The sequence below is a fragment of the Mobula birostris genome, chromosome 11 (assembly GCF_030028105.1).
Source record: "Mobula birostris isolate sMobBir1 chromosome 11, sMobBir1.hap1, whole genome shotgun sequence".
In the NCBI taxonomy this organism is placed as follows: Eukaryota; Metazoa; Chordata; class Chondrichthyes; order Myliobatiformes; family Myliobatidae; genus Mobula; species Mobula birostris.
This window is the reverse complement of record NC_092380.1, coordinates 60,208,923-60,234,428: the sequence shown is the minus strand read 5'-3', so window position 1 is coordinate 60,234,428 and position 25,506 is coordinate 60,208,923. Positions and strand designations below refer to the sequence as shown.

Sequence of the window (25,506 nt, the reverse complement as noted above, 5' to 3'; positions counted from 1 at the left end):
AAATGTAGCACCTCACACTTTTCAGCATTAATCCATCTGCCATCTTTCAGCCCACTCTTCTAACTGGCCTAAATCTCTCTGCAAGCTTTGAAAACCTACTTCATTATCCATAACTCCACCTGTCTTAGTATCATCTGCGTACTTACTAATCCAATTTACCACCCCATCATCCAGATCATTAATATATATGACAAACAACATTGGACCCAGTACAGATCCCTGAGGCACACCATCCTCCAATCTGACACACAGTTATCCACCACTACTCTCCGGCGTCTCCCATCCAGCCACTGCTGAATCCATTTTACTACTTCAATATTAATACCTAACGATTGAACCTTCCTAACTAACCTTCCGTGTGGGACCTTGTCAAAGGCCTTACTGAAGTCCATATAGACAACATCCACCACTTTACCCTTGTCAATTTTCTTAGTAACCTCATCAAAAAATTCAATAAGATTTGTCAAACATGACCTTCCACGCACAAATCCATGTTGACTGTTCCTAATCAGACCCTGTCTATCCAGATAATTGTATATACCATCTCTAAGAATACTTTCCATCAATTTACCCACACTGACGTCAAACTCACAGGCCGATAATTGCCAGGTTTACTCTTATAAGCCTTTTTAAACAATGGAACCACATGAGCAATTCGCCAATCCTCCGGCACCATTCCCGTTTCTAATGACATTTGAAATATTTCTGTCAGAGCCCCTGCTATTTCTACACTAACTTCCCTCAAAGTCCTAGGGAATATCTTGTCCGGACCTGGAGACTTTTCCACTTTTATATTCCTTAAAAGCATCAGTACTTCCTCTTCTTTAATTGTCATACTTTCCATAACTACCCTTCTTGTTTCCTTTACCTTACACAATTCAATATCCTTCTCCTTAGTGAATACCGAAGAAAAGAAATTGTTCAAAATCTCCCCCATCTCTTTTGGCTCCACACATAGCCGTCCACTCTGATTCTCCAAGGGAGCAATTTTATCCCTCACTATCCTTTTGCCACTAGCATAACTGTAGAAACCCTTTGGATTTATTTTCACCTTAGTTGCCAAAGCGGCCTCGTATCTTCTTTTAGCTTTTCTAATTTCTTTCATAAGATTCTTTTTACATTCTTTATATTCCTCGAGTACCTCATTAACTCCAAGCTGCCTATATTTATTGAAGATCCCTCTCTTTTTCCAAATCAAGTTTCCAATATCCCTTGAAAACTATGGTTCTCTCAAACTTTTAACCTTTCCTTTCAACCTAACAGGAACATAAAGATTCTGAACCCTCAAAATTTCACCTTTAGATGACCTTTGATTTCTCTGTTACATCCTTCCCATAAAACAAATTGTCCCAATCTACTCCTTCTAAATCCTTTTGCATCTCCTCAAAGTTAGCCTTTCTCCAATCAAAAAAGGGAAGGCAGGAAGGTGAGGACGGGGAGGGGGGATAAAGTCTGTTCAATCTTTCTTCATAAAATTACCTGGCTATTTGAAGTACTAATCTAGTAAACCTTCTCTGAACTGCTTCAATTGCACTTGACATCAATCTTTGCATACAAATATTATACAAACCACTGCAGGAGTTATTTCATCAATGTCTTGGGTAAGTGAACCTCATATAATCTTCCTGGCCTGATATTTCCTGGTTAGCCTGAGCAGTGACAAGGATTCCTACAGTATGCTAAGAAAGCAGAACCTCTAGCATAAAAGTAAATTGGTGGCAGTCATCTAATAGGTTTTAAATGTCTCTGAAAATCATTTATTTAAACAAGTAAAACTAAGCCACTAGTTAAAAAGTCAAAATAAAAGCATTTTTGAAAAAGCAGTTTTTACTTAGAGAAAACAAAACACAATTGAAAAGGACTAGATAAAACCAAAGTGGTTAACAAGGAACGCAGTCTGCTTTTTGCCCTACAATTCTTTCAAAAACACTGGGATCTTAGATCCTTCATCAAGGTCACAACTTCTGTGCTTTGTCATCTCATCCAAATAAAACCAAAAAGCAAGTTAATAAAAATACTCCAATTTCCCTCTGTTACAGGAAACAGGAAAAAAAGCTAGCGTTTCCCACAGTCCGCACTGGCACTAGTAACAGCTTCAAGTATCATTGCCATTAATTTGTCTGCATCTTAATAAACCTATTTACAGAGACAAATACAAGAATAAGGTAAATATAGAAGCTAAATGAAAATAGAACTTACAGTATATGATGAAAGGGAAGAAGAGATTGATTTAGACATTTAACAAGGAGGTGGGCTAAGCAAAGAGATGCATGGAGACAGATAGACAGACTGCCAGGCACAAATTCAAGATTACTTACAGGGTAAAACATTACTGTAACGATTCTTAGGTTTGTTCAAAGGTTGCTGGGCAACTTGTACTGACTGCAATACTCCAACTGCCTTGAGTTCCTGGAAAGGAAATACTCATGAGTGTCAATGATCAGGAAAACTGATTTCTCATCTGTAAGATACAGTGGGGCAGAATTTCACTTGCTCTGAAACTACTGACTGGATGGTTCTGGGCCAAGCTCTCAGTGCAGCATGCCCTGGTGCTGTTTCCTGCCAGGGGTATGGCTGATGCAGTGCAGGGATACCTCAGTGCAGACTCAGAGAATCCCTTTGACCCTGAATGATGGGCTGTTAATGATGATAGTATGACTGGGGAACAAATGTTTGTGAACGTTTCCTACCTTCTCAATCAGATAAAACATGAAAGTATTGCTAAAATATACATTCATTTTACATTTAGTTTAAAACACCAAAACTAATTTAAGGAACAAAGGATTTAAGGTGGTTGGAAAAAACTGGAATCAAAATCAGCTTGGTGATAGGAGGTATAGTGGTGGATGGGCATTTTTCTGACTGGGAGTCTACAAGTAGTTTACATTGGAGTATAATCCTGAGACTACGCCGTTTATATAAATGACTTGGATGATAATGTAGGTGGCTTGATTAGTGGTCTGTCTGCAGGAAACATGAAATTAGTGGATTCATAGTTGATGAAGAAGTTGTCCAAGGATGCACTGGTACATAAATCAGATGGAATGTTGAGAGCTGGAATTTAATGCAGTAAAGTGTGAGGGTATGCACTTTGCAAAGTCAAATTCTTACAGGACGTATAGAGTAACTGGCATGGCACTTGACTGTTGATGTAGAGAGAGATATAGGGGTCCAAGTCCATAGCTCCCTGAAAGTGGTGACACAGGTGGATAAATAGTGAGAGCTGTATTTGGTTTGCTCATCTTCACAGGCCGAGGTATTGTGAATAAGCATTGGGTAGTTACTCCGCAACAGTGGAAAAATTTGCTTTGACTGCACTTATAGTATTATGTACATTTCTGGTCACCATACTACAGGAAGAACATGATTACATAGAGGGAGTGGCAGAAAAGAGCTGCCAGCACATTGCCTGGAATGGAGGGCTGTAGTTAGAAGGAGAAATAGAATAGGCCGAGACTATTCTCACTGGAATATAGGGTGCTGAGGGGTGACCTGAAAGAGGCTTGTAAAATATGTAGATAGACAGTTAGAGCCTTTTACTCCAGAGCAAAGCAGTCTAACACAAGAGTGCACAAGTTTAATATGAGTGGGAAAAATACTTAATACATAGTTTATTTATTTATTTACTTTTTCTTTTCTTGTATTTGCACATTTTGGTATCTTTTGTACATTGGTTGTTTGTCCATCTCTGTTGTGTGTGGTTTTTCACTGAACCTGTTGTGCTTCTTTGTACTTACTGTGAAAGCCCACAAGACCATGAATCTCTGGCTGGTATATTGTGACATATATGTATTTTGATAAATATTTATTTTGAACTTTGAACAGTCTATTATACGATCTTACATTTTACTTCCAGGAAGATATGGCAAATTTGGATGCAGTGGCCGCTTCGGGTCCAATCAAAGGTGTATTTGTTCATCTTTATGTCTTTTTTATGATTGCAAGTCACTGCTGGATACTAAGAACACCCAAGTACTGCAGATCTATGCTACCAGCTGGGCTGATTGCCTGCCGTTGTCGTGTTCTCACCTGGACTTGTCACGTACCGTTGTGCTGAGATAGTGCGCGGTCCAAAAAAAATTGTAAGTGATTGTCTTGGATGTTCTTGTGCTCACAATCCTGTTGGACATTGGTAATGTAAAATAGTGCAAGCCTGATTCACTGGGTCATTGGCGAGACTGATGGCAGGGGAGCTGCATTGCCTCAGTTGTGGCAAGGACTAGGCCCAAGCAGTGGGCTTGCCTGTGGCAGCTGACGAGGAGAGGAGATGCTTAGGCATCATGGGAGAGCCTCTGCAGGGCGTGCTGGAATCATACTTGGGTTGGGCACTGGGCCTTCCCACTGGTGCTGCCCTCTGGTGTTCACTCAGTGCCTCCCTCTGGTGTTTGCTCAGTGCTGCCCTCTGGTGTTCACTCAGTGCCTCCCTCTGGTGTTCACTCAGTGCCTCCCTCTGGTGTTTGCTTGGTGGAAGAACAAGCTGGACCAGAACAATTTACCATCAATTCTACAGTCTTGCCACTTAGGAATTTGGGCTATATATTTAGTTCTTTGTGACTTTGTTACCAATTTTCTGAAATTGTAACCGTATGTGCCACATATGTAATTTGTGCTATGTGTAGTGTACTGTGTGCTGTCGGTACATTTGGCTGTATTCATGCATGGTTGAATGATAATTAAACTTGAACTTGATCTTAAAACTATTTCACTCATGATCCTCCAGAGAACCAGTATTAAATTGGAATGTACTCTAATTCTGTGTTAAGGCTAACACTTTCAGCAGTTGTACTGCAGTGCTGATGAGGGCCGGAACCCAATTCTACAATATATTAACCATATGCTCATTTGTCCATGTCTGAGAAAAATTAAAAAGCAGAAGAATCAATTATCAAAATTACATATGCACTGACTCTGGGTCATCATTTCACAGATCCCTTCAGATCATTGTGCCAGGCATGGATAATATGGCTGTTAATCTGATCATCGAATAAATAATTGGGGGATTTCGACAGATTACCATGTTACCTGCTCATTAATGCAAATATCTGATCGGCCAATCACGTAGCAGCAACTCAGTGCCAAAAAGAATGCAGACATAGTCAAGTTGCTGTTCAGATTAACACAGACAAATTAACATTAACCTCCTTTAGCAATAGATAAAAATATCTGAAACTGCAGTGGAAGAGGGTATAGTGAGGGAGGTAAATTTTGTAAAAATAGCTAATTAGACTGTGCAAATACAGGTGTTTCAAAGTAAGCAGGGACGTAGATGATGACAAGGTGCACTAAGCCACAATGAACAGAAACAAAGCATAGGAATGTATATTCGAACCTCATACTCTTCAGCAAATCCACAATCAGAGTCAGCGTGTTGCTTACTGAAATACCCTGCAAAGTAGTCCACACTGATGGCACTGTAAAAATACATAACAATGTATAAGAATCAGTCTTCAGGACTGATAACTAATGTTGGTAATGTTAAAATACTCGTTAAGCTTGGCCTGAGGGCAGGTGCAGCATAGGTTAGATGCAATGTTAAGATCCCAACACTAACAGATCAACTGTAAAGCACGGCTTTCTTTTCAGACAGATGCAAATATTTTCAGAGCAGTTTAATGCAGGTTCCTGTAGGTCTTCCCATTTACATTGGAGCCAGCTGAGAGAAAGTACAATCATTGCCAAACTCTGGTCTTTGATAAAAGAGTTACATTTTACCACCAGTCACATCTATGTTTCTCACATGCACATCAGCATGCAGGGCTGTGCGGTTTCCAGAACAACTTTAATTTGCTTATCATAGACAAATGTTTTATCATCAAAAATTCCTGTGGGATAATGAATACAGAATTTTATAGAGACATCCATGATCCAGGAGAGTACACAATATGGGTACACATTGTGGGAGTGGGTGGGTTGTATTACTAGAAAGTGGATTATATTATGGAATTCTGTAACTTGAAGCTGTTTCATCAGTGTACACATCGAGAAACACGAGTTGAATAAAATAGATTTTGTGTTGATTTATTTACTTTTCTCCTTTCTCCTCACAAAAAACCAAGAAAGTGAAATGCTATATTTTACTTTTACTCTATATCTTAAATTATTCAGAATAATATTTCAGATATTATTATTATTTATTTTTTTCTCTTTATTTTGTATTTGCACTATTTGTTGATTTGTTGTCTTTTGCACACTTGTTGTTTGCCCTATTTGTGTGGTCTTTCACTGATTCTATTGTGGTTAATTGGATTTACTGAGTATGCCCGCAAGAAAATTAATCTCAGGGTTGTATATGGTCTCTCTCTCTCTCTCACACACACACACACACACATAATTTGATAATAAAATTACTTTGAACTTTGAATAAAAGTTTGGGTATTGATTTGTGAATTCTGTGATGGCAAATTTCAGCAGTCTAAACAATTATAATGCAGAGTTTGCCTATGACAATGGTCCCTGATGTTTGCTTTGGTGAGGTGCTTCACTCTATATGTGGCAATGTACTTTAAAGAGTTATTATAAGCTAGACTGTACTTTCTCCCTCCTCTCCACTACTGCCCCCCATCAAAAACAAATCTATGGTCCCTAGATTTTTGTCAAATGGCTCCTTGTTTCAGGTGTATTTAATAACATGATAGCAGGCAACTTGAATGCAAAGTATGGAAAAGTTGTCAAAGTATAAAACCAAATTCATACGTACGTCTTTAGTGCCCTGTTGAGAGAGAGAGAGTTAGACAAAGTGAGAGTGAGGAAGAGAGAGAGAGAGATTTAATCGTTCATGAATACATTTTAATACAAGACATAATTTAAAGCTCCTTTTACTTTAATGTCTGGTGGCAGGATATTTGTGGTTGAGAAGCTGCCACAATACTTGAGCACTGCTCCACTCTTTACCTGATAGTCCTGAGCTCTGTTGTCATTGCATTGAGGATGTGGAGACTTTGGAGGTGCAGGAGAAATTTACCAGGATGTTTCCTGAATGGAAATGTTAAAAAAGGAGGAGACCCTGTGTTGGTTGGGGTTGACCATGGACGTTGCATCTGGCTGACTATGTTACTGTCAGTCGATACGCGAGTGAGGTTATAAACTAGTATGATATGGAGAGCAAGCTGTTGACCATTCAGCAGCTTTCCTCTCTCCACACAGCTGATGAATTCAAAGGAGCGGCAACGATTGATACAATTTGACCCCACGGCGTTACAGGTGTTGCCAGTCAACATAGGACTGCCTTAGGTTCTTCAGGGTTTACTCCCAAAGCCTTCCCCATGAGTGGGTATAGCCACAATGGTGGACAAACTTGGGGACAACTTTCTCTGGAGTGTCAGACCCTGAGTTGTCAAAGTTAAGCTATGGGCACACTGTCACAGCAAGAGTATCTTTGGCTACTTGGCAGTAAACAGGTGTGGGCTGATCAACACCTCAAGCAGAGTCTGGCTACCTGGCTGGCCCTTGACTATATGCATTGGGTTTGGCTCTGGTCTGGTGTGCATTCTGATTCAACTTTTAGGCTGGGTGAGATTGTGTCTGCCCAGCTAAGTACTTTATCCAGGCCAGAATTACTTGCTTCGTATTATCACACATGCTTTCTGCAGCTTATGTGCAGTGTAGCAATACTAGTACTCAAGCTTGGGTTGTTTTGGGATTGGCTGTGGTTGGGTTGCCTTCGTCTAGTTTTAATTTTATCCCCAAGCAGGTGCCTTGCTCAAGCATTTTCTCTCCATTCAATGAAATTATGGCCGATTTCTTTCATAAATCCAATTTCCTGACTAGATTCCATAACAAATGATATTTTCTTATAAAATTCAATCAATCTCATATTCAAAATATTTAATAAGCCTTCATTGGCTACGTTTTTTGTGAGAATTTCACACCTAACATCCTTGTAAATCGAAATCAAAAATACATGATTGAATTGAAAACACTGGAAAAACTCAGCATCTGTGGAACATGAAACAGAGTTAACATTTTAGGTGATGGATTGAACTGCTGCTGTTAAGTTAACAAACTTCGCAACACATGCCAGTGATAATAAACCTGATTCTGATGATAGGAGTTTGGTCTGAAGTGTTCTCTGTTCTTGCGTGCGTAGAGCCCTTTCTACAATCTTTCATTTACCATCAGTGTTTTTGAAACACTAGGCATTCTATCCTCAACCCTTTGCAGCCCCCTGGATCTACACTTTATGATTTTGCACTATGTTTATTTTTATACTAATACTCATCTCTTTCGTCGACCACGTCTCTTTTGTTATGTACTGTTCTAATACTGCACTAATTCTGTTTTAAACAAATCCCATTATTGTCCTATGGGACGCAAACAGCAGGAATTCTGCAGATGCTGGAAATTCAAGCAACACACATCAAAGTTGCTGGTGAATGCAGCAGGCCAGGCAGCATCTCTAGGAAGAGGTACAGTCGACATTTCAGGCCGAGACCCTTTGTCAGGACTAACTGAAGGAAGAGTGAGTAAGAGATTTGAAAGTTGGAGGGGGAGGGGGAGATCCAAAATGATAGGAGAAGGCAGGAGGGGGAGTGATGGAGCCAAGAGCTGGACAGGTGATAGGCAAAAGGGATATGAGAGGATCATGGGACAGGAGGTCCAGGGAGAAAGACAAGGGGGGGGGGACCCAGAGGATGGGCAAGAGGTATATTCAGAGGGACAGAGGGAGAAAAAGGAGAGTGAGAGAAAGAATGTGTGTATAAAAAGAAGTAACAGATGGGGTATGAGGGGGAGGTGGGGCATTAGCGGAAGTTAGAGAAGGCGATGTTTATTAGCGGAAGTTAGAAACTTCGACTTCTCTAACTTCCGCTAAGGCCCCACCTCCCCCTCGTACCCCATCTGTTACTTATTCATCAACCTCACTTGTTCATCAACCAGTACGCAGATGTTTCTATTCTTCAATCTTAAGCCTGGCATTAGCAATCCAATAATACACTTTATTTCTCTCAGTCTTTCTCCCTTGTTGCCCCGAAGAAAACAGACATGCCTCTTTCACTTTACTGTTGTTGAATTTGAATAATCACCACTTCATGTCTATTCTAAATCATTCTTTTTGCAGGAAATCAAAACAGTGGAAACTCTATCATTGTCTTTCTGCTACAATCTCAAGGGCAATAAACTTAGGTTAAACATTACATCCTCAGGCATTTTCGTTTTACAAAGATATTCTATATTAGTAACCTCAACCCTTAGCTTGGATTACCTGAGATTCATGGCTGCAAGTTGAGTTACATTCTTGTTTTTCGACATTGTCCTGTGTGAACAGACAGAAGCAAATAGATAATAACTGGAAACTGGTAAATAATGCAACTCAGTTAGTCAAGGTTTATTGGCATTCCGTTGGTATGGGTATGTCGGTTGTGGATTGGGCCAACCACAAGTTGTTGATCAATGGTGGGAATTAATTAATGTGAACTAGCATATGTAAATGCTTCAGAGTATCATATAATATATTCTCAAAATATGTTCTTTATAAGCCCATTATGGACTTCAGGAAGGCTTTTGACAAGGTACCTCATGGCAGGCTACTCCAGAAAGTTAGACCACATGGGATCCAGACTGGGGGGGAATTACAGATTAGATTCATATTTGACTTAGTGGTAGGAAACAGAGAGCGATAGTCGAAGGTTACTTCTCAGATTGAAACCTATATCCAATGGAGTGCCACAGTTTGGATGTGAATGCCCAGGCATGGTTACTAAGTTTACAGTAGGTGGCTTCATACATAGTGTAGAAGGTTATGAAAAACTACAGGGGAATCTTGATCAGCAAGATATGTGGGCTGAGGACCAGCAAATGACTTTCAAACTAGGTAAGTGAGAGGAATTTCATTTTGGGAAGTCAACCAGGGTAAGACTCTGACAGTCAAGAGCAGGGCCCAGGGGTGTGTTATGCAACAGAAGAACCACGCTGCATAGCTCTCTGAAAGTAGCATCATTGGTAGATGAGGTGGCGAAGAAGGCACTTGGAATGCTGGCGTTAAACAGTCAGGGTATGGTTATAGGAGATGGGAAATACGCTGTAGTTATATAAGATGCTGGTGATGCCTCACTTGGAGTATTGTGTACATTTTGGTCACCCTGTTATAGGAAAGGTATCATTAAACTAGGCAAAGTGCGGAAAAGATTTTCTAGGATGTTGCCTGGACTTGGGGGCCTGAGTTACAAGGAGAGGTTGCATGGATTAGCCTTCCTTCCTTGGGATGTAGGATATTGAGGGGTGATGTGATAGAGGGGCATAGATGGTGAAAGTATATAGTGTTTTTGCCAGGAAGGGGGAGTGAAACAACAAGGTGGCAGAGGTGAGAGATTGAAAAGGTATACCAGGCACTGCTGCTTTACATAAAAGGTGGTGTATACTTGAGAGGAGCTGCCAGAAATAGTGGTTGAAGTGACCATATTAGCAACACTTAAAGACATCTTGATAAGTACATGGATAGGAGAGATTTGGTGGCCAAGGATCCCCCTCCCATCACAATTTAAAAAGGAACTAATAGACTCTGGTTCTTCGGCTCTGAATTAGTTGGAACTTCTTTCTAGAGCATTCAACATCCTCATTAGCAAATTCATCATTTTTTTCTGACATGAATTCAGAGCATGGCCTCTTACAAGTTATCTTATCTGTTTGAAAGTATTGGTTATGGATGACTGGACACAAATCCAACAACCATACCACTGAGGACACAGCTTACCGTTTTTTCCACCATAAAAACAGTAGGAGGGGTGCAATTATGACAAATGCACCCAGGATACTCCCAGCCACAGCTCCAATAATGACACCTGCAATACACAACACAAGTCCTGAGACCTAATGGTTTCATATATGAAATTCAGAGGAAATAATTTTTGCTGGACATACAACTGCCTGTAACAACTATGACAAGAATTTAGAACTTGGGTTGTCAGAATTCGCATTCATTAGAAATAGTAAGGGAAATAAATTAAATCATTCAATTTTCTCCTCCCAAATTTTTTTATGAACCTAAACTATGAATAATTGCCAGAAATCGGCGAACCAACTAGAAATGGACTTTTCAGAGGACACCTGATCCTTGAATCATGGTTTAAAATTTAACCCAGATTAACTGGCTGAAAATCACCCTGTGTTACTAGATGTATTTATTTTTACCTTTTTTCTTTTATATATATATATATATATATATATATATAAAGTATTGTACCGAACTGCTGCTGCTAAGTTGACAAATTTCATGACACCTGATTCTGCTTTTGAACAACTAAGTTGATTTAGTACAAACAAATGAGTCATTAAAATGTACAGTATCTTTGACCCAACCTGCACAATTTTAATCATTACCTCAGTAAAGCAACATTATAACTGCATTGCACTACAATAAATGTCTTTTTGTTTGTTCTGATTGTGTAATTTTGTATATTTTGTTAAATTTGTTTTTCCTGTGCATGTTGAGTATCTGATGCTATGTGCCTGTGACGCAGCTGTAACTAAGTATTTCCTTGCACCAATGAACTTGTGTATTTAACAGTAAAATCAACATTGAAATTATGCAACCCCAAAAGTCAATCTCCAATGTAAGAAACTAAAGTGATGGGTGGTGACAGGAAAATTAAAAATAAATCAGTTGATACTACTAGTAGCTTCTCCCCAAGCAGCAAATGTGGAGTCTTTAGAGTGAGAACTGCTGACTGCCCACTCAACTATTGGTGAGAGTGAGGGAATACTAGTATTCTACCGGATGAGATGTACCCCAGGCTACTGTGGGAGGCGAGGGAGGAGATTGCTGAGCCTCTGGCAATGATCTTTGCATCGTCAATGGGGACGGGAGAGGTCCGGACGACTGGAGGGCTGCGGATGTTGTTCCCTTATTCAAAAAAGGGAGTAGAGATAGCCCAGGAATTTATAGACCAGTGAGTCTTACTTCAGTGGTTGGTAAGTTGATGAAGAAGATCCTGAAAAGCAGGATTTATGAGCATTTGGAGAGGTATAATATGATTAGGAATAGTCAGCATGGCTTTGTCAAAGACAGGTCATGCCTTACGAGCCTGATTGAATTTTTTGAGGATGTGACTAAAACACATTGATGAAGGAAGAATAATAGATGTAGTGTATATGGATTTCAGCAAGGCATTTTGTTAGGTACCCTGTGCAAGGCTTATTGAGAAAGTAAGGAGGCATGGGATCCAAGGGGACATTGCTTTGTGGATCCAGAACTGGCTTGCCCACAGAGGGCAAAGAGTGGTTATAGATCGATCATATTCTGCATGGAGGTTGGTGACCAGTGGTGTGCCTCAGGGATCTGTTCTGGGACCCTTACTCTTTGTGATTTTTATAAATGACCTGGATGAGGAAGTGGAGGGATGGGTTAGTAAGTTTGCTGATGATACAAAGGTTGGAGGTGTTGTGGATAGTGTGGAGGGCTGTCAGAGGTTATAGTGGGACATTAATAGGATGCAGACCTGGGCTGAGAAGTGGCAGATGGAGTTCAACCCAGCTAAGTGTGAAGTGGTTCATTTTGGTAGGTCAAATATGATGGCAGAATATAGCATTAATGGTAAGACTGTTGGCAGTGTGGAGGATCAGAGGGATCTTGGGGTCCGGGTCCATAGGGCGCTCAAAGCAGCTGCACAGGTTGACTCTGTGGTTAAGAAGGCATACGGTGTATTGGCCTTCAACAATCATGGAATTGAATATAGGAGCCGAGAGGTAATGTTGCAGCTATATAGGACCCTGGTCAGACCCCAATTGGAGTACTGTGCTCAATTCTGGTTGCCTCACTATTAGAAGGATGGAAACTATGGAAAGGGTGCAGAGATTTACAAGGATGTTGCCTGGATTGGAGAGCATACCTTATGAAAACAGGTTGAGTGAACTCAGCCTTTTCTCCTTGGAGCGACAGAGGATGAGAGGTGACCTGATAGAAGTGTATAAGACGATGAGAGGCATTTCAGATGGTCAGAGGCTTTTTTCCAGGGCAGAAATGGCTGCCACAAGAGGTCACAGGTTTAAGGTGCTTGGGAGTAAGTACAGAGGAGAGGTCAGGGGTAAGTTTTTTATGCCGAGAGTGGTGAGTGTGTGGAATGGGCTGCCGGCAATGGTGGTGGAGGCGGATATGATAGGGTCTTTTAAGAGACTTTTGGATAGGTACATGGAGCTTAGAAAAATAGAGGGCTATGGGTAAACCTGGTAATTTCTAAGGTAAGGACATGTTTGGCACAACTTTGTGGGCCGAAGGGCCTGTATTGTGCTGTAGGTTTTCTACGTTTCTATGTTTCTATTTCCCTTTAGCTTGCAAAATAAGAACAAGGAAGAAGATAATATAACAAAAAGAACCTCAAATAATTATGGAAAAAAGCTTTAACAGTGCAGGAAGTAAATTTGAAATCATATAAACCTGGATCTTGTTTCAATGTGACCATCTGTGAATAATGATATATTGTAAAGATGGATTTATTTGAATCAATTTTCTTCTCTTCATTAATTTGCAATTTTGTAAATCCAGCCAAACTAAATCTGAAATAAAACAAAGTAAAGAATTTTAGAGAAGATGCTGCCATCTGGAGATTTGAAATTTGTTTACTGGAATTTTGTGAAATGCAATTTCAAGAACTTAGTAAAAATGTTTTGTTGCATTGAACAAAGGAAATAAGACAAGTCTAATAACTTTTAGGATACTGAGCAACAGGCAATGAGGGGTCACACTGATAAACATGCATCACATTTCCACCATACTGGTTAAATTCTTTGTAAGAATTAATTTCTGACTGTGCAAGTCAAGCTGGTTCCTACATTAAGTACATATTGTCTGAAATGCTTCAAAGAAATTCAATGATTAGCTTGATCGTGACCTTAGGTACTGTCTGCATTGTGTCTGAATGTTCTGTCTAGAATTCTCTGGGGTTTTTCAGATGCTCTGGTTTTCTCTAACGTGTTGAAGATAAGCTGGTTGGTAGTTAAATGGTCACAGTAAGTTGCCACTGTTCTGGATGACTGGTGGGAGAATTGGCATGAGGAAATGTGGGTAGAAAGCCTGGATGGAGATGCAAGGAGAGAAATGTGATTAGTGCAAATGGACATTTAATGGTTGAAATGGTGTGGTGAGCCAGGATCTTCTCTCTATGCTATATGACTATAGGCCACTGAACAATTAAAAGAATGGATATTGATGGTCAACTGATATGTTCTCAGATGATTGTGTATAAATAGATAAAAGCAAGATGTGGCATAAATCAATCATTTACCAAAATGCAACTGTGGAAATCATATTTAACTATCTTTTACAACTCAAAAACTCTGATAAGGATAGAGTGGTCACCCTTGATACTGGCCCATTAATGAAACCAAGGGGACAACGAATATTGTGCATCAACAATGAAGTATGATCAATGACCATCTAAAGCACCATTTCTTCTTCTATGTTGATAGATATACATCAAATCAATATCTAGTGCTTTAATGTATTTGTTTTATGCATTGGGTGAAGAAAGAAATTGTTCATGTTAGTTCTGGGAAGAATGAAGTATTTCATAGCTCAGAAACAATTATCATATTGGATTTCAGACAGCAGTATCCTTTCTAGGAAGCGATGAAAGGCGTATGACCATCACAGAACTTACCGATAATTGGTCAAAGGAGTCAACTCCTTATTAACATATCCCATGTTTCGACTATTATCTCCTATGCTGACAGAGATGGATTTTGCTAGAGCAGTTGTTCTGGTATTTTGAGAAGAAATATTGACCACATGTGTCACATAAGTAGACACACCAGAGTGAAACGGTATTTCCAGATCTTCGTCATCAGGAACGACTTCTGTTACAGAAAATATAGATCTTAAGAGCATAAGGTATGGACTGAATCAAGAACATTTAATCAATTTAAGTCCCTTCATTCCTTGCTAAGGAATTTCCTTCTTCATTAACTTCATTTAGTTAAGCAAATCTTCCAAATATTTCCATAGTTCTTTTATTTTCTTTGCCATCACAAAGTAAACTATGCTATGACTGCAAAATGATTATCAGATCAAATCTTACCGTATGCAAACATGAAAAAGTACTTAACTTAATATTTTTATTGTTACATTAATTCATAATGTCCTGCATCTTACTACAACGTAAAAGTAATCCAATATTCTTCTAATTCACTTTCCTTTTTAATGATGTTCCACAGTCATATTAAAAAATTCCAGTGAATCCACTATTTAAAGGCAGCGTGGGAAAAGGGGCTCTAGTGAGTTTCAAGGAAATGCAAGAAACAGAACTTGGTGAGCTTTAAGGGAGTGCAGAAAAAGGGGCTCCAATGAATTTCAAGGGAGTGGAGAGAATGCAGTTCCTGGTGAGTTTTACTGGAGCACTAGAAACAGAAATCTTCTGAGTTTAAAGAGAGTGTAGGAAATAGAATTAGGCCAGTTGAAAGGGAGTATGGGAAACAAAATCCAATGAGCCAGTTGCCAGACTTTTGGTATTTCAGAATAATCAGATAGCAGACTATAAGAAAGTGACTAAAAATTTAAAATAGATTTCGATCAGCAGAATGTTCTTTGCACAGAAATGGAGATTTTTAATTGATCTGATTGTGTTCCTGTAAAAGTTATATATAATTTATGTTCCTCTTGTAAATGGCTCTTACATGATGTAGGTGCATGTGATGCTCTGCAATAAGTTTTTCATTGCACGTATGTATGCACACACTTGTACGTATGACAACAAACTTGGATTTGACATTTAATCTATTTTATTTCTCCTTTTTTAAGATGGGTATAATTCCCACTTGAGATAAATATCTTCTCTAGGCACAAACGACTAGTAAATATGGAGGCATAACCATAGGGCAGGAAGGAATTAATGTTTAGTCTTATAGGGTAAGCACACCCTATAGGCCTGATTAATCAATGCCAAAAGAGGGTAACCACATACCCACGAGTAAAGTAGGAATTTGGGAGAATATCATATTGACGCAGTTGAAAGAATGCTCTCCTGAACACTGTGAAATAATGAAATTTATTTTGAGTCAACAGAATTTTATTTTGCATTTAATTGCACTGAACAGGATCTACAATATGGAAATGCCATAGACAAGATTCTCTTATTTCAATATCCTGGGAACATCAAATTCAGATCCTTCGAATGAAGAATAAACTAATACATCATGTCTCTTTCTCTTGTTGAATCTCAGACTCATCTGGAATTGATGAAGTTTCCAGATTTCCTTCATCAGGTAGGTAGGATACACTGATTTCGCATTTCCTCATTTGTTGTTTCTTCCACAGGGTTTTCTTTAGGACTAACAGGCAAGTTACTTTCTTCAGTGGATTCCCCTACATCAGGTAAGCAACTTTCATTTCTTTGGGATTTCAGCACTGGATCTGCCACCAAAGTAGTTGTAAGTGGCTGGTCTGGGCTTGGATTTGAGCCCACGATCCTTTTGTGTAACTGTTCACAGGTTTCTTGACTCTTATAAGGTTCATCTACAATGTCAAGTTTTGGTCTGAGGTAATAAATCTCATCCTCCTCCTCTTCAGAGTCAATTGGATTTTCTTCCTCTTCGACCAACTGTCCATTCTGAGTACTCCTGTGAGTTCTGTACTTGCAAACAGGGACTGGAGGAAGTTGTTCATCACCCTCAGAACGAAGAAGTCCACAGAGAGCAATAAATCCCTATGTAATGTTCGTATGGGTTCCAAGGTTGTCAAGCCGAGGATTGGTAGTGGTGACAAGCTTCCACTACCTAAAAGTACTCCTCATGGCATAGACCTCAAATAGCCTCTGACAACCAAGTCCAACTCCTGGCCTTCTTGTGTGGCTTAGCCTCTAGGCCCGGTGGAACTGTTTCTACTGACAGGAGAAGGGGGTCCTGGTGCCTTAAAACCAGTGCTTCGGGTAGATGGAGCTCGTCAGCCTGGGAAGGCAGTCCATCTAAGAGAGGGAAAACTCTGATTTCAAACCTCTGCTGCCTTGCGGCCATACCCGCTCATGGGAAAGGCTGCGGGTGTAAACCCTGAGGACAAATCAGGAGCTGGAGTCCCTAAGGCAGTCCGACGCTGCCTTCAATCTCATTCTGGCAACTCCTGCGATGACACTGGTGCCAAGCTGTATTGGAACTTGCCCTTCCCTTGGACAACATCGGTGTCATGGAGAGGAGAGACTTGCTGCATGGGCAACTGCCAGTCTTCCATACAACCTTGCCCAGGCTTGTGCCCTGGAAACTTCCAGGTGCAGATCCATGGGCTCTCGAGACTACCAGATGCCACCAATGGGCCCAAACTGGTTCTGAGGTTGTACCTTGTAGGCAGGCAGATCACCAGCTTGGTTCCCCACTACATCGTCTATTTCTTCCCATTTATCGGCAAGTTTGTTTTCACCTCGTGGGCGCATATTCCTTACTAGCACTAAGTCTCCTTCTTTCATCTCGGAAGCTGTCATGTTAGTCATATCTGGTCTTGTTTCGGTCTGCCATTTTCTGTGAGTTCCCTGAGTCTATCTTGAAACTTTTCTCAAGATAAGATTTTAAATTTTGTACATAGTGAGAGTGCAATGTACCATGTCTGACTTTCAAGGGTAGTCCAAAAGCTAAGTCAAATGGAAGTGTGGGTTGTCATCCGAACATACGGACTAAAACCAGTCGTCTCATTCCTAGTACAATATAAGCATAGACTTAAGGTTTCACAAGTTCTCGCCAGTGACTTTTATCTTTCATCTCCAGGGTTTCCAGCGTATATTTAACAGGGTCCTGTTAAACCTTTTGATAGGGTTTCCTCTGGGATGATATGGCGTAGTTCTGACTTTTTGAATTCCAGCAATCTTATGCAGTTCTTTAATCAAGTGGGATTTGAAGTCAGGCACACTATTGCTGTGTAGGTGCTTGGGATATCCATAATGAGAGGTGAAATGCTCCAATAGGCACTTTGTAACCATCTTGGCTTTTTGGATAGGTGTGGGACTAGCCAACACATATTTAGTAAGATGATCAGTTATTACTAACACATCTTTTGTGTTACTTTGATCAGGTTCTAAAGTAAGAAAGTCCATGTAGACCAGATCACAATATTCACTAATGGAGCAGCTTTCTCAGGTAAGGTCTTCCTTTTTACACATCGACCGCGTGTTTTAATCTTGTGTTTCATATCAGTAGTCATCTTGGGCCAATAGAATCAGCTTCTGACTAAATCCAGGATACAATCAATACCCATGTGACCAAAGTCATCGTGAAGACTCTTAAGTACAGCAGATTGAACCGTTTCAGGTAAAACAGGCTTGTATGTTGTTTTATCTCCAGTTCATCTTTTTCTGTAGAGAATTCCGTCAATGACGATGCCATTCTCTGAGAAGGCAGGGTAGTCTGGGGTTGAGTTTCTCATTGAAGGGAATGGTTTTTTCTCCTGTTTCCATCTGGTTGATGACTTCCCTTATACAAGGATCAGCTAACTGGGAGTCTGTAATCTCAGCATCAGAGAGATGAGAAATGACTGGTAATCCGCCAGACTGATCATCTTGTGTGTAACTGTCAGGTATAGCTCTTGATTGCATTGTTAAGGATCCAACAAACGTAGGTTCTGTCTGTTGGGTAAGATGACTCTCACACACCGCTTGTACAATGTCAGCGCTAACTTCAACCACATCACCTGAGTCCACCAGATGACCTTCTGTAAACTTCATGATGTGTTCCCACTCTTTCACAAAGCAAGATCTTGGAGCTTTTGGGACATGCTTTGTCAACACTAATCCCTGCTTGTCCACAACAGGAACAACTTCTAGTTTAAAATGAGGCTCAGGAGTACCATAGCATGACTCCCACTCACTCCATCTCTTTGCAAACTGTCTTCTCCTTTCTGCTACGAATACCAGATTGGGTTCATAGCAGCAAGTGCTGGCCATGTGGCCATCCTTGCCACATTTAAAACAGTACCAAGATTTTACACTTGGCTGTTTGTTAGCGGTTGGGGACTCTTGTTTATCTTTTGTGTCAGCCTTTCCTTTTGGTGGCTTATCACTTGCTGTCTTTGCTGTTTTGTAGCTTGTAGAGTAGCTAGTTGACTTTGAAGCTCAGAGATTTGTTTAGTCAGTTGAGAAGTAACTTAAGTTAGCTGTGCTACATCATCTTCTTTACAGGCACCTGTGGTCGGAGACTGTGTAACAGCATATTTTTTGACTGTTTCTAAATGCTGTTCCATGCGTGCAGATCTGGAAGCATACTTGCCTTCCTCAGTGCATAGAAATGTCAATAGCTCAGTAAATGATAGCAATTTTTGTATTTTCTGTTATAGTTGCAGCTCTAAGATTGGGGAGCAGTCCCAAAATCCCCTCAAAACGGCTTTAAGAGGTGCTTGTTAGCCTCAGTTTCGGCAACTCCATCTTGCTTTACAGTCAGAGTCAGCACTACCTGTAGCCTCTGTAGGTAGGCAGACAGTTTTTTACCCCTATTCTGCAACATGTTCATGAATTTGGCAAATAATTCATTACCGTTTTCCATAGTGCCAAAAGCTGAATCTAGGAGTTGTATGTAAATAGCGGGTGAAGCTCCAGGGCTTATTGACTTGATAATGTTCTCTACTATACTTCTACAAACTTTTGCAAGAGTCTTTGGTGACGTATCAAATCTGCTCAAACGCCTAATGACTGGTATGTCCACTTCACGATTGTATAAATAAGTTGGGGCCAGAACAGATCCTTGGAGATGTTAACACCCAAGAATTTGAAGCTATTCACCCTTTTTACTGATGAATCTTCAATGAGACTAGTGTGTGTTTTCCCAACTTCTATTTCCTTAAGTCCACAATCAATTCCATGGTCTTACTGATGTTGAATGCAAGGTTGGTACTGCAACACCACTCAGCCAGCCCATCTATCTCACTCCTGCACACCTCCTCGTTGCCATCTAAGATTTTAGCAGCTGCAAATTTATGAGTATTGTTTGAGCTGTGCTTGGCTACACAGTCATGAGTGTAGAGAGAGAAGAGCATCCTTGAAGGGCAATTGTCAGTGAAGAGGGGATGTTATGACTGATCCATACTGACTGTGGTCACCCAATGAGGTAGTCAATAATTTAGTTGCAGATGAAAGTTCAAGAGGCCAAGTACATCAAGTTTAAAGGTTTGGTGATGAATATTGAGGGGAAGATGGTATTAAATGACATGCTGTAATCAACAAACAGCAGCCTTATGTATGTTTTGCTGTTAACTAGGCGCTAGTAAGTTTGCAGATGATATGAAAGTTGGCAGAACTGTAGATAGTGAAGAAAGTTGTCCAAGACTACAATGGGACATAAATCAGTGGGAAATAGATAAAGTGGTGGTAGATGGAATTTAATACAAGTTTGAAGTAGTGTCAAAGGCTGGTAGGACATGGAGTGATTGGCAGAGACCTTGGGAGCATAATGTAGAAATTCCATGTGTTGCAAGTCCATAGCTCCCTGAAAGTGGTAACACTGGCAGATAAAGCACAAAGAAAGGCACTTGTTATGTGTGTCTTTGTGGGTCAAAGCATTGAGCATAACAGTTGGGACATCGTATTGTAGATGTAGAAACATTGGTTTGATTGCACTTACAGCATATGTTCAGATCTGGATACCACAGCACAGGATGTGGTAGCAATAGAGTAGGTGCAGAAGAGATTCACTAGTATTTAGTCTGGAATACAACACTGTAGTTATAAAGAGAGATAGGATAATTTGGGTTTATTCTCACTGGAACACAAAAGGTTGACGGTAACATTGTAGCAGTTTATAAAATTATGAGGAGCATGAATAGGATACAGTAGATAGCCAGCATCTTTTCCCAGGACAGGACAGTCAAGAATTAGAGGGTACCATTTTGAGATGAGAGAGGATAAATTTAAAGGAAGCAGGAAAGAAATGCTTTTAATAATGGCAAATATCTGGAATGAGTTTCCTAAGATGGTAGTAGATACAATTACAAAATTTAAAAGATGTTTGGATAGGTACTTGGATAGAAAAAGCATCTATTTTTCTAAATTACTGAATGTCTTAAACAGAACTTGCAGGTTCATAATGCAACTATTTATTGTTTGACTTAGAAATTAACAGTGTTATCACTACATATCCTAGATACAGCACAGATGGGCCCACCTCATGCATGGCAACTGTGAATGCCTATCTATGTTAATCCGATTTGCTGATATTAGGCATGTGCTGTCCGATTCTTTGGTATGTAGTGACATCACTCTTTACTTCTAAATCAAACAATAAATCATTGCATTATGAATCTATGAGCTCCCTTCAAAATGTTCAGTAAATTAGACAAATGTAACTTTATGTATTTCTTCATACCAATGATGATTAACAGTTCAAGCAATGGTAACTTCAGTGTTTTCTATCTGTTGACCCACACACTGAGCCTGGAAGTATGTAACAATCGTACCCAAGAAATTGGTACCAAACAAAATAAAATTTACCCTTCAGCTGGAATGGGCCAGTCTATCTGCTGAAAGTTTGATCAGGTTTTAATCCAATCCTCTTGGTCCCTGTATTATTCGAGCATAAGCAGGGAATTATCCAAATGTTATCATCTTATATAGATGCAGAGGCTTGGAGTAAAACTAAAGCTAAGGTAAAAAATGTTCCAAGGGTACTTTTACCTTCTGGCGCAATATGAGCTGCAAATCAGTAGGTAATTTAGCCTACTCAGTAGAAGGATGAAACCGATTTAAAACTATAAGTACTTACTGCTTTGATCTTTTGTCACAATCACAGCGATAGCCACAATTGGGCCGTTGGATGAATTAAATGCATCCGTTTTGATATCGAACTTCACTGTGTTATGGGTGAATTCAAGTCTTGGTAATTCTAAAGGCGTGGAAGGTAGTGGAGGATCTATGAATAAATTGGATAGATATTGTAAAATAGCACATTGCATTTAATGACTTGGACATATGATTAACGAAAGGAAGGACTTTAGAATACATGAACATTTGGGAAGAGACAAAAGAAAAACTGTTTCTCATTCATGAATTTATCTCACTTGTTCTTCTTTCTCGATGTCCTTCTTTTATTCCATCTTCAGAAAAAGATCTCAAATCCATTTACATTTCAATTCCTTTATCTGACAGCTCATTACAAAGTCTATTAATCTATGAATGAAAAGTTTCTGCTTGCATTTCCTTCTTGTTCCTATTTATAGAAACTGGATTCACTGTTTTTCACTGATTGAAGACTTCATTTCACTACACCTTCAAGTCAGATGTAAAGGTGACATGTGGAATAAATATATAACTCTATCAGTATACCTTTGGGACATTCTCAACTCAGCTATATCAGAGACAACACAAGAGGCTTCAGTGAGGCAGCAATTTTAAAGTCATTATTACTCGAATGGCTGATTATGTTTGGAAGTTGTGAGGTTTCTTAACACACCCTCAGATCTACCCTTCAGCTTGAATGGTCACCCTCAGCTGCCAATGACTTAACAAAGTGCTTTGTTTCATCTTCCTAAGTCCAAGACAGTTCTAACACCAGGCGGACTCTGTGAATTTCATGGCTACTCTGCTTTTTAATATAGGTTAAGTTTTATGACTAATGCCCATGAACCCAGCTTAAAGAATCTCAGAATTAAAAATATTTGACTTTATGTATGATTTTTAGTTTAAATAGCTTAGGTCAGTATTTCAGGAGGATAAAGGCATCCTTCCAGGGTCCAGGCAATATTGCCCCCTAAACTTACTCCTTAATGTTTCCCTTTTCTGTTATCTCACCTATGCTTTATTCTTTCATTAATAATGCAGTGTGTGTACATAAAATTAAGAGTTTAAAAAAAATGAATTGGCAGAAGGGGAACAATGGAAAAAAAAGCACAAACAAAAGTGGTGCTAGAGGTCCAGGAAACATTGACATGAAAATAAAAAGAAATCCAAACAGTGGAAAGATTACATAGGAGCAAAATGAAGAGCAGGCTAAAACCAATAACAGTTCAAGTAACTCAACTTAACTTAAGAGAATAGAAATGGGATCTGGCATGGGTGCATTGGAAAAATGCCCGTATTAGGTAGACAATAAATTAAGCATTTGTGTCCTTCATAAAGAAGGCTAGTCAGGAACAGACTAAATTCCTACATGCAAACAAAATTAAAATTCTACAACACCAGAGGATCTGAACAACCACAAAAACTAAACCTACAATCTTAGAGTGAAAGAATTGTTCCATTCATAAAACGGCATTTTAACAGATTTTAACAGAGTGTAGTACATGCCTAGGGGAAGTGACAAAAGAAATAAATCATAGATGTTATTGGATAACACAAAACATGATTGTCCAAAGAGGAAACTTGCAGAAGCAGAGTGCATGACTTTCTTCTGCCTTCATAAAATGATAGTATGCCACCAAAGGCACCAGAAAGGAAGAGATGTAGGCTAAAATAGGTAAGAAGAGGTAGAAAGAATTCACTTACTGTTAACACCAGACATGCAATTTGTACTGACTGGTGTACTCTGGGAGCCACATGATAGGGTGGTGATGCTCACAACATATTTTTTAAAGAATGTGACATTCATTAGATTGAAATGCTGTGTTTGATTTGAAGTACAACTTGTGCTAATTTCATTAATAACATTACTGGAGCTATCTTTTGCTTGAAGATGAAAGCCTCTGTTTAGTCCACTTGGACAAGTCCAATTCAAAATGAGCATGGAGTTGCGATCCACTCCTTTACATTTCAGAGAAGAAGAACTAATTGCAGCAGCATCTATAGGAAACAAACACCCAAATTAGTATAACAATGAAAATATTTTCCCATTGAATTTTCCCATGATTTTTTGGAACTAAAATCTGATCGAACTCCATTCCAGCCTTCGGCTTTCTTTATTTCCTCTGCGAGGAATTACTTGTTTAGATAAACAATTCAAGCGTAGAAACTGCCGTTCAATCCCTGCTGAGATCTGCACGCATGAACCCAGCTAACAGGACTTGACAATCTGTTTAACCATTGCAGGAAAAACCATAGTTGTGCCTAATTCATAGATTACCGGACAATTGATGCAGGGAAACATGACTGTTTCCCTTTTCTGATCTCTGGCCTAGGGTTTCCAGGATTAATTATAGCACCTTGTAGGTACAGCGCTTACCTTCAGTGAGAATGAATAAAAAAGGGAAACCTTTGATCCTTCTGATCCATTATGAGCTGTATATTTGGTATTTTATTTGTACACCTTTAGAATGGATTAGATTACTTAGCTAATTAATAAAATAATATGTAATCATTTGATTATGCAAATAGAAGATCAATTAGTCAAGAGAGAAAGGCATATGCCTGGGTGATCATTGTTAGCGGGATCCTGTGTGCATCTGTTTCGCAATTTTTTCGTCCATTATCTAAAACTTGAAGACTCAACACGTTTATCCAATTTGGGGAGATTGAAGCGCTTGAGGTTGTGGTAAAACTCAGGGCTGATCATATTAAACACCAGGTGGACTCCAGCAGACTTTAAAGTTGGGCAGTAAAGGATCTGATGAAATCCAGTTTTGAGAAATACAATACTTTACATGGTATAAACATACAGCAGGAAAGGACCATAACTACATGGATAATGGATAGATACTTTGGAAAGTGTGAAAATAATGTGAGGATAGTATGCAATGTTTGTTGATAGAATAAAACAAATCAAATACTAGACTCTATTGCTGAGACATCAATTATTTCTGATACTTTTTCATTTTTTTAGTTCAAGAAATGAGGCTGATTATAGAGTTCCCATTGTCCTCTAGCAGAAATTAGCACTGGCAGGTACAGAGCCCAAACATTCTACCTGAATGGATCAGTACCACATTAAAATTGACTTTACCAATGCCTTCATAAAGTAATAATAAGTAATCTGAAGAATTATCAGATGAACTGATGATACACTAGTTAGGGATAGATAAGCAGAAAAACTCTAATAATCTGCTGTCCAACAGGAATTCTGCAGATGCTGGAAATTCAAGCAACACACATCAAAGTTGCTGGTGAATGCAGCAGGCCAGGCAGCATCTCTAGGAAGAGGTACAGTCGACGTTTCAGGCCGAGACCCTTCGTCAGGACTAACTGAAGGAAGAGTTGGTAAGAGATTTGAAAGTGGGAGGGGGAGAGAGAGATCAAAAATGATAGGAGAAGACAGGAGGGCGAGGGATGGAGCCAAGAGCTGGACAGGTGATTGACAAAGGGAATATGAGAGGATCATGGGACAGGAGGTCCGGGGAGAAAGACAAGCGGGGGGGGGGAGCCCAGAGGATGGGCAAGGGGTATAGTCAGAGGGACAGAGGGAGAAAAAGGAGAGTGAGAGAAAGAATGTGTGTATAAAAATAAATAACGGATGGGGTACGAGGGGGAGGTGGGGCATTATTCCGCTGATGTCCCATTGTTTGGAAACCCAGATGGATTGGTGCTTGATTCATCAGGTGTGATTCCTATATCCTTCTTAGTGAACTGGGGCCCAGGTTCTCACATTCACATCATGGCTCTAGTTCCCTTCAGCACATTGGAGCCCCAGTTCCTTCTCTCCCTTTAAACTAACCTGGTTATGTTTCCCTTACTCTCTTTAAGCTCACTGGGG

General features: G+C 39.7%; 1 protein-coding gene across 1 annotated transcript in view; it reads right to left on the bottom strand.

Annotated features, from left to right (window-relative positions):
* ptprja (protein tyrosine phosphatase receptor type Ja) overlaps nucleotides 1-25,506 on the bottom strand; it is a 261,500-nt gene that overhangs the window by 20,202 nt on the left and 215,792 nt on the right. The window contains exons 26-33 of the mRNA XM_072272290.1: nucleotides 23,370-23,663; nucleotides 21,652-21,798; nucleotides 14,589-14,784; nucleotides 13,367-13,485; nucleotides 10,688-10,775; nucleotides 9,200-9,250; nucleotides 5,330-5,411; nucleotides 2,319-2,409 (exon numbers count right to left, since the gene is read on the bottom strand). Coding sequence (XP_072128391.1) covers nucleotides 2,319-2,409; nucleotides 5,330-5,411; nucleotides 9,200-9,250; nucleotides 10,688-10,775; nucleotides 13,367-13,485; nucleotides 14,589-14,784; nucleotides 21,652-21,798; nucleotides 23,370-23,663 — 1,068 coding nt within the window. The remainder of the gene's footprint in view (nucleotides 1-2,318; nucleotides 2,410-5,329; nucleotides 5,412-9,199; nucleotides 9,251-10,687; nucleotides 10,776-13,366; nucleotides 13,486-14,588; nucleotides 14,785-21,651; nucleotides 21,799-23,369; nucleotides 23,664-25,506) is intronic.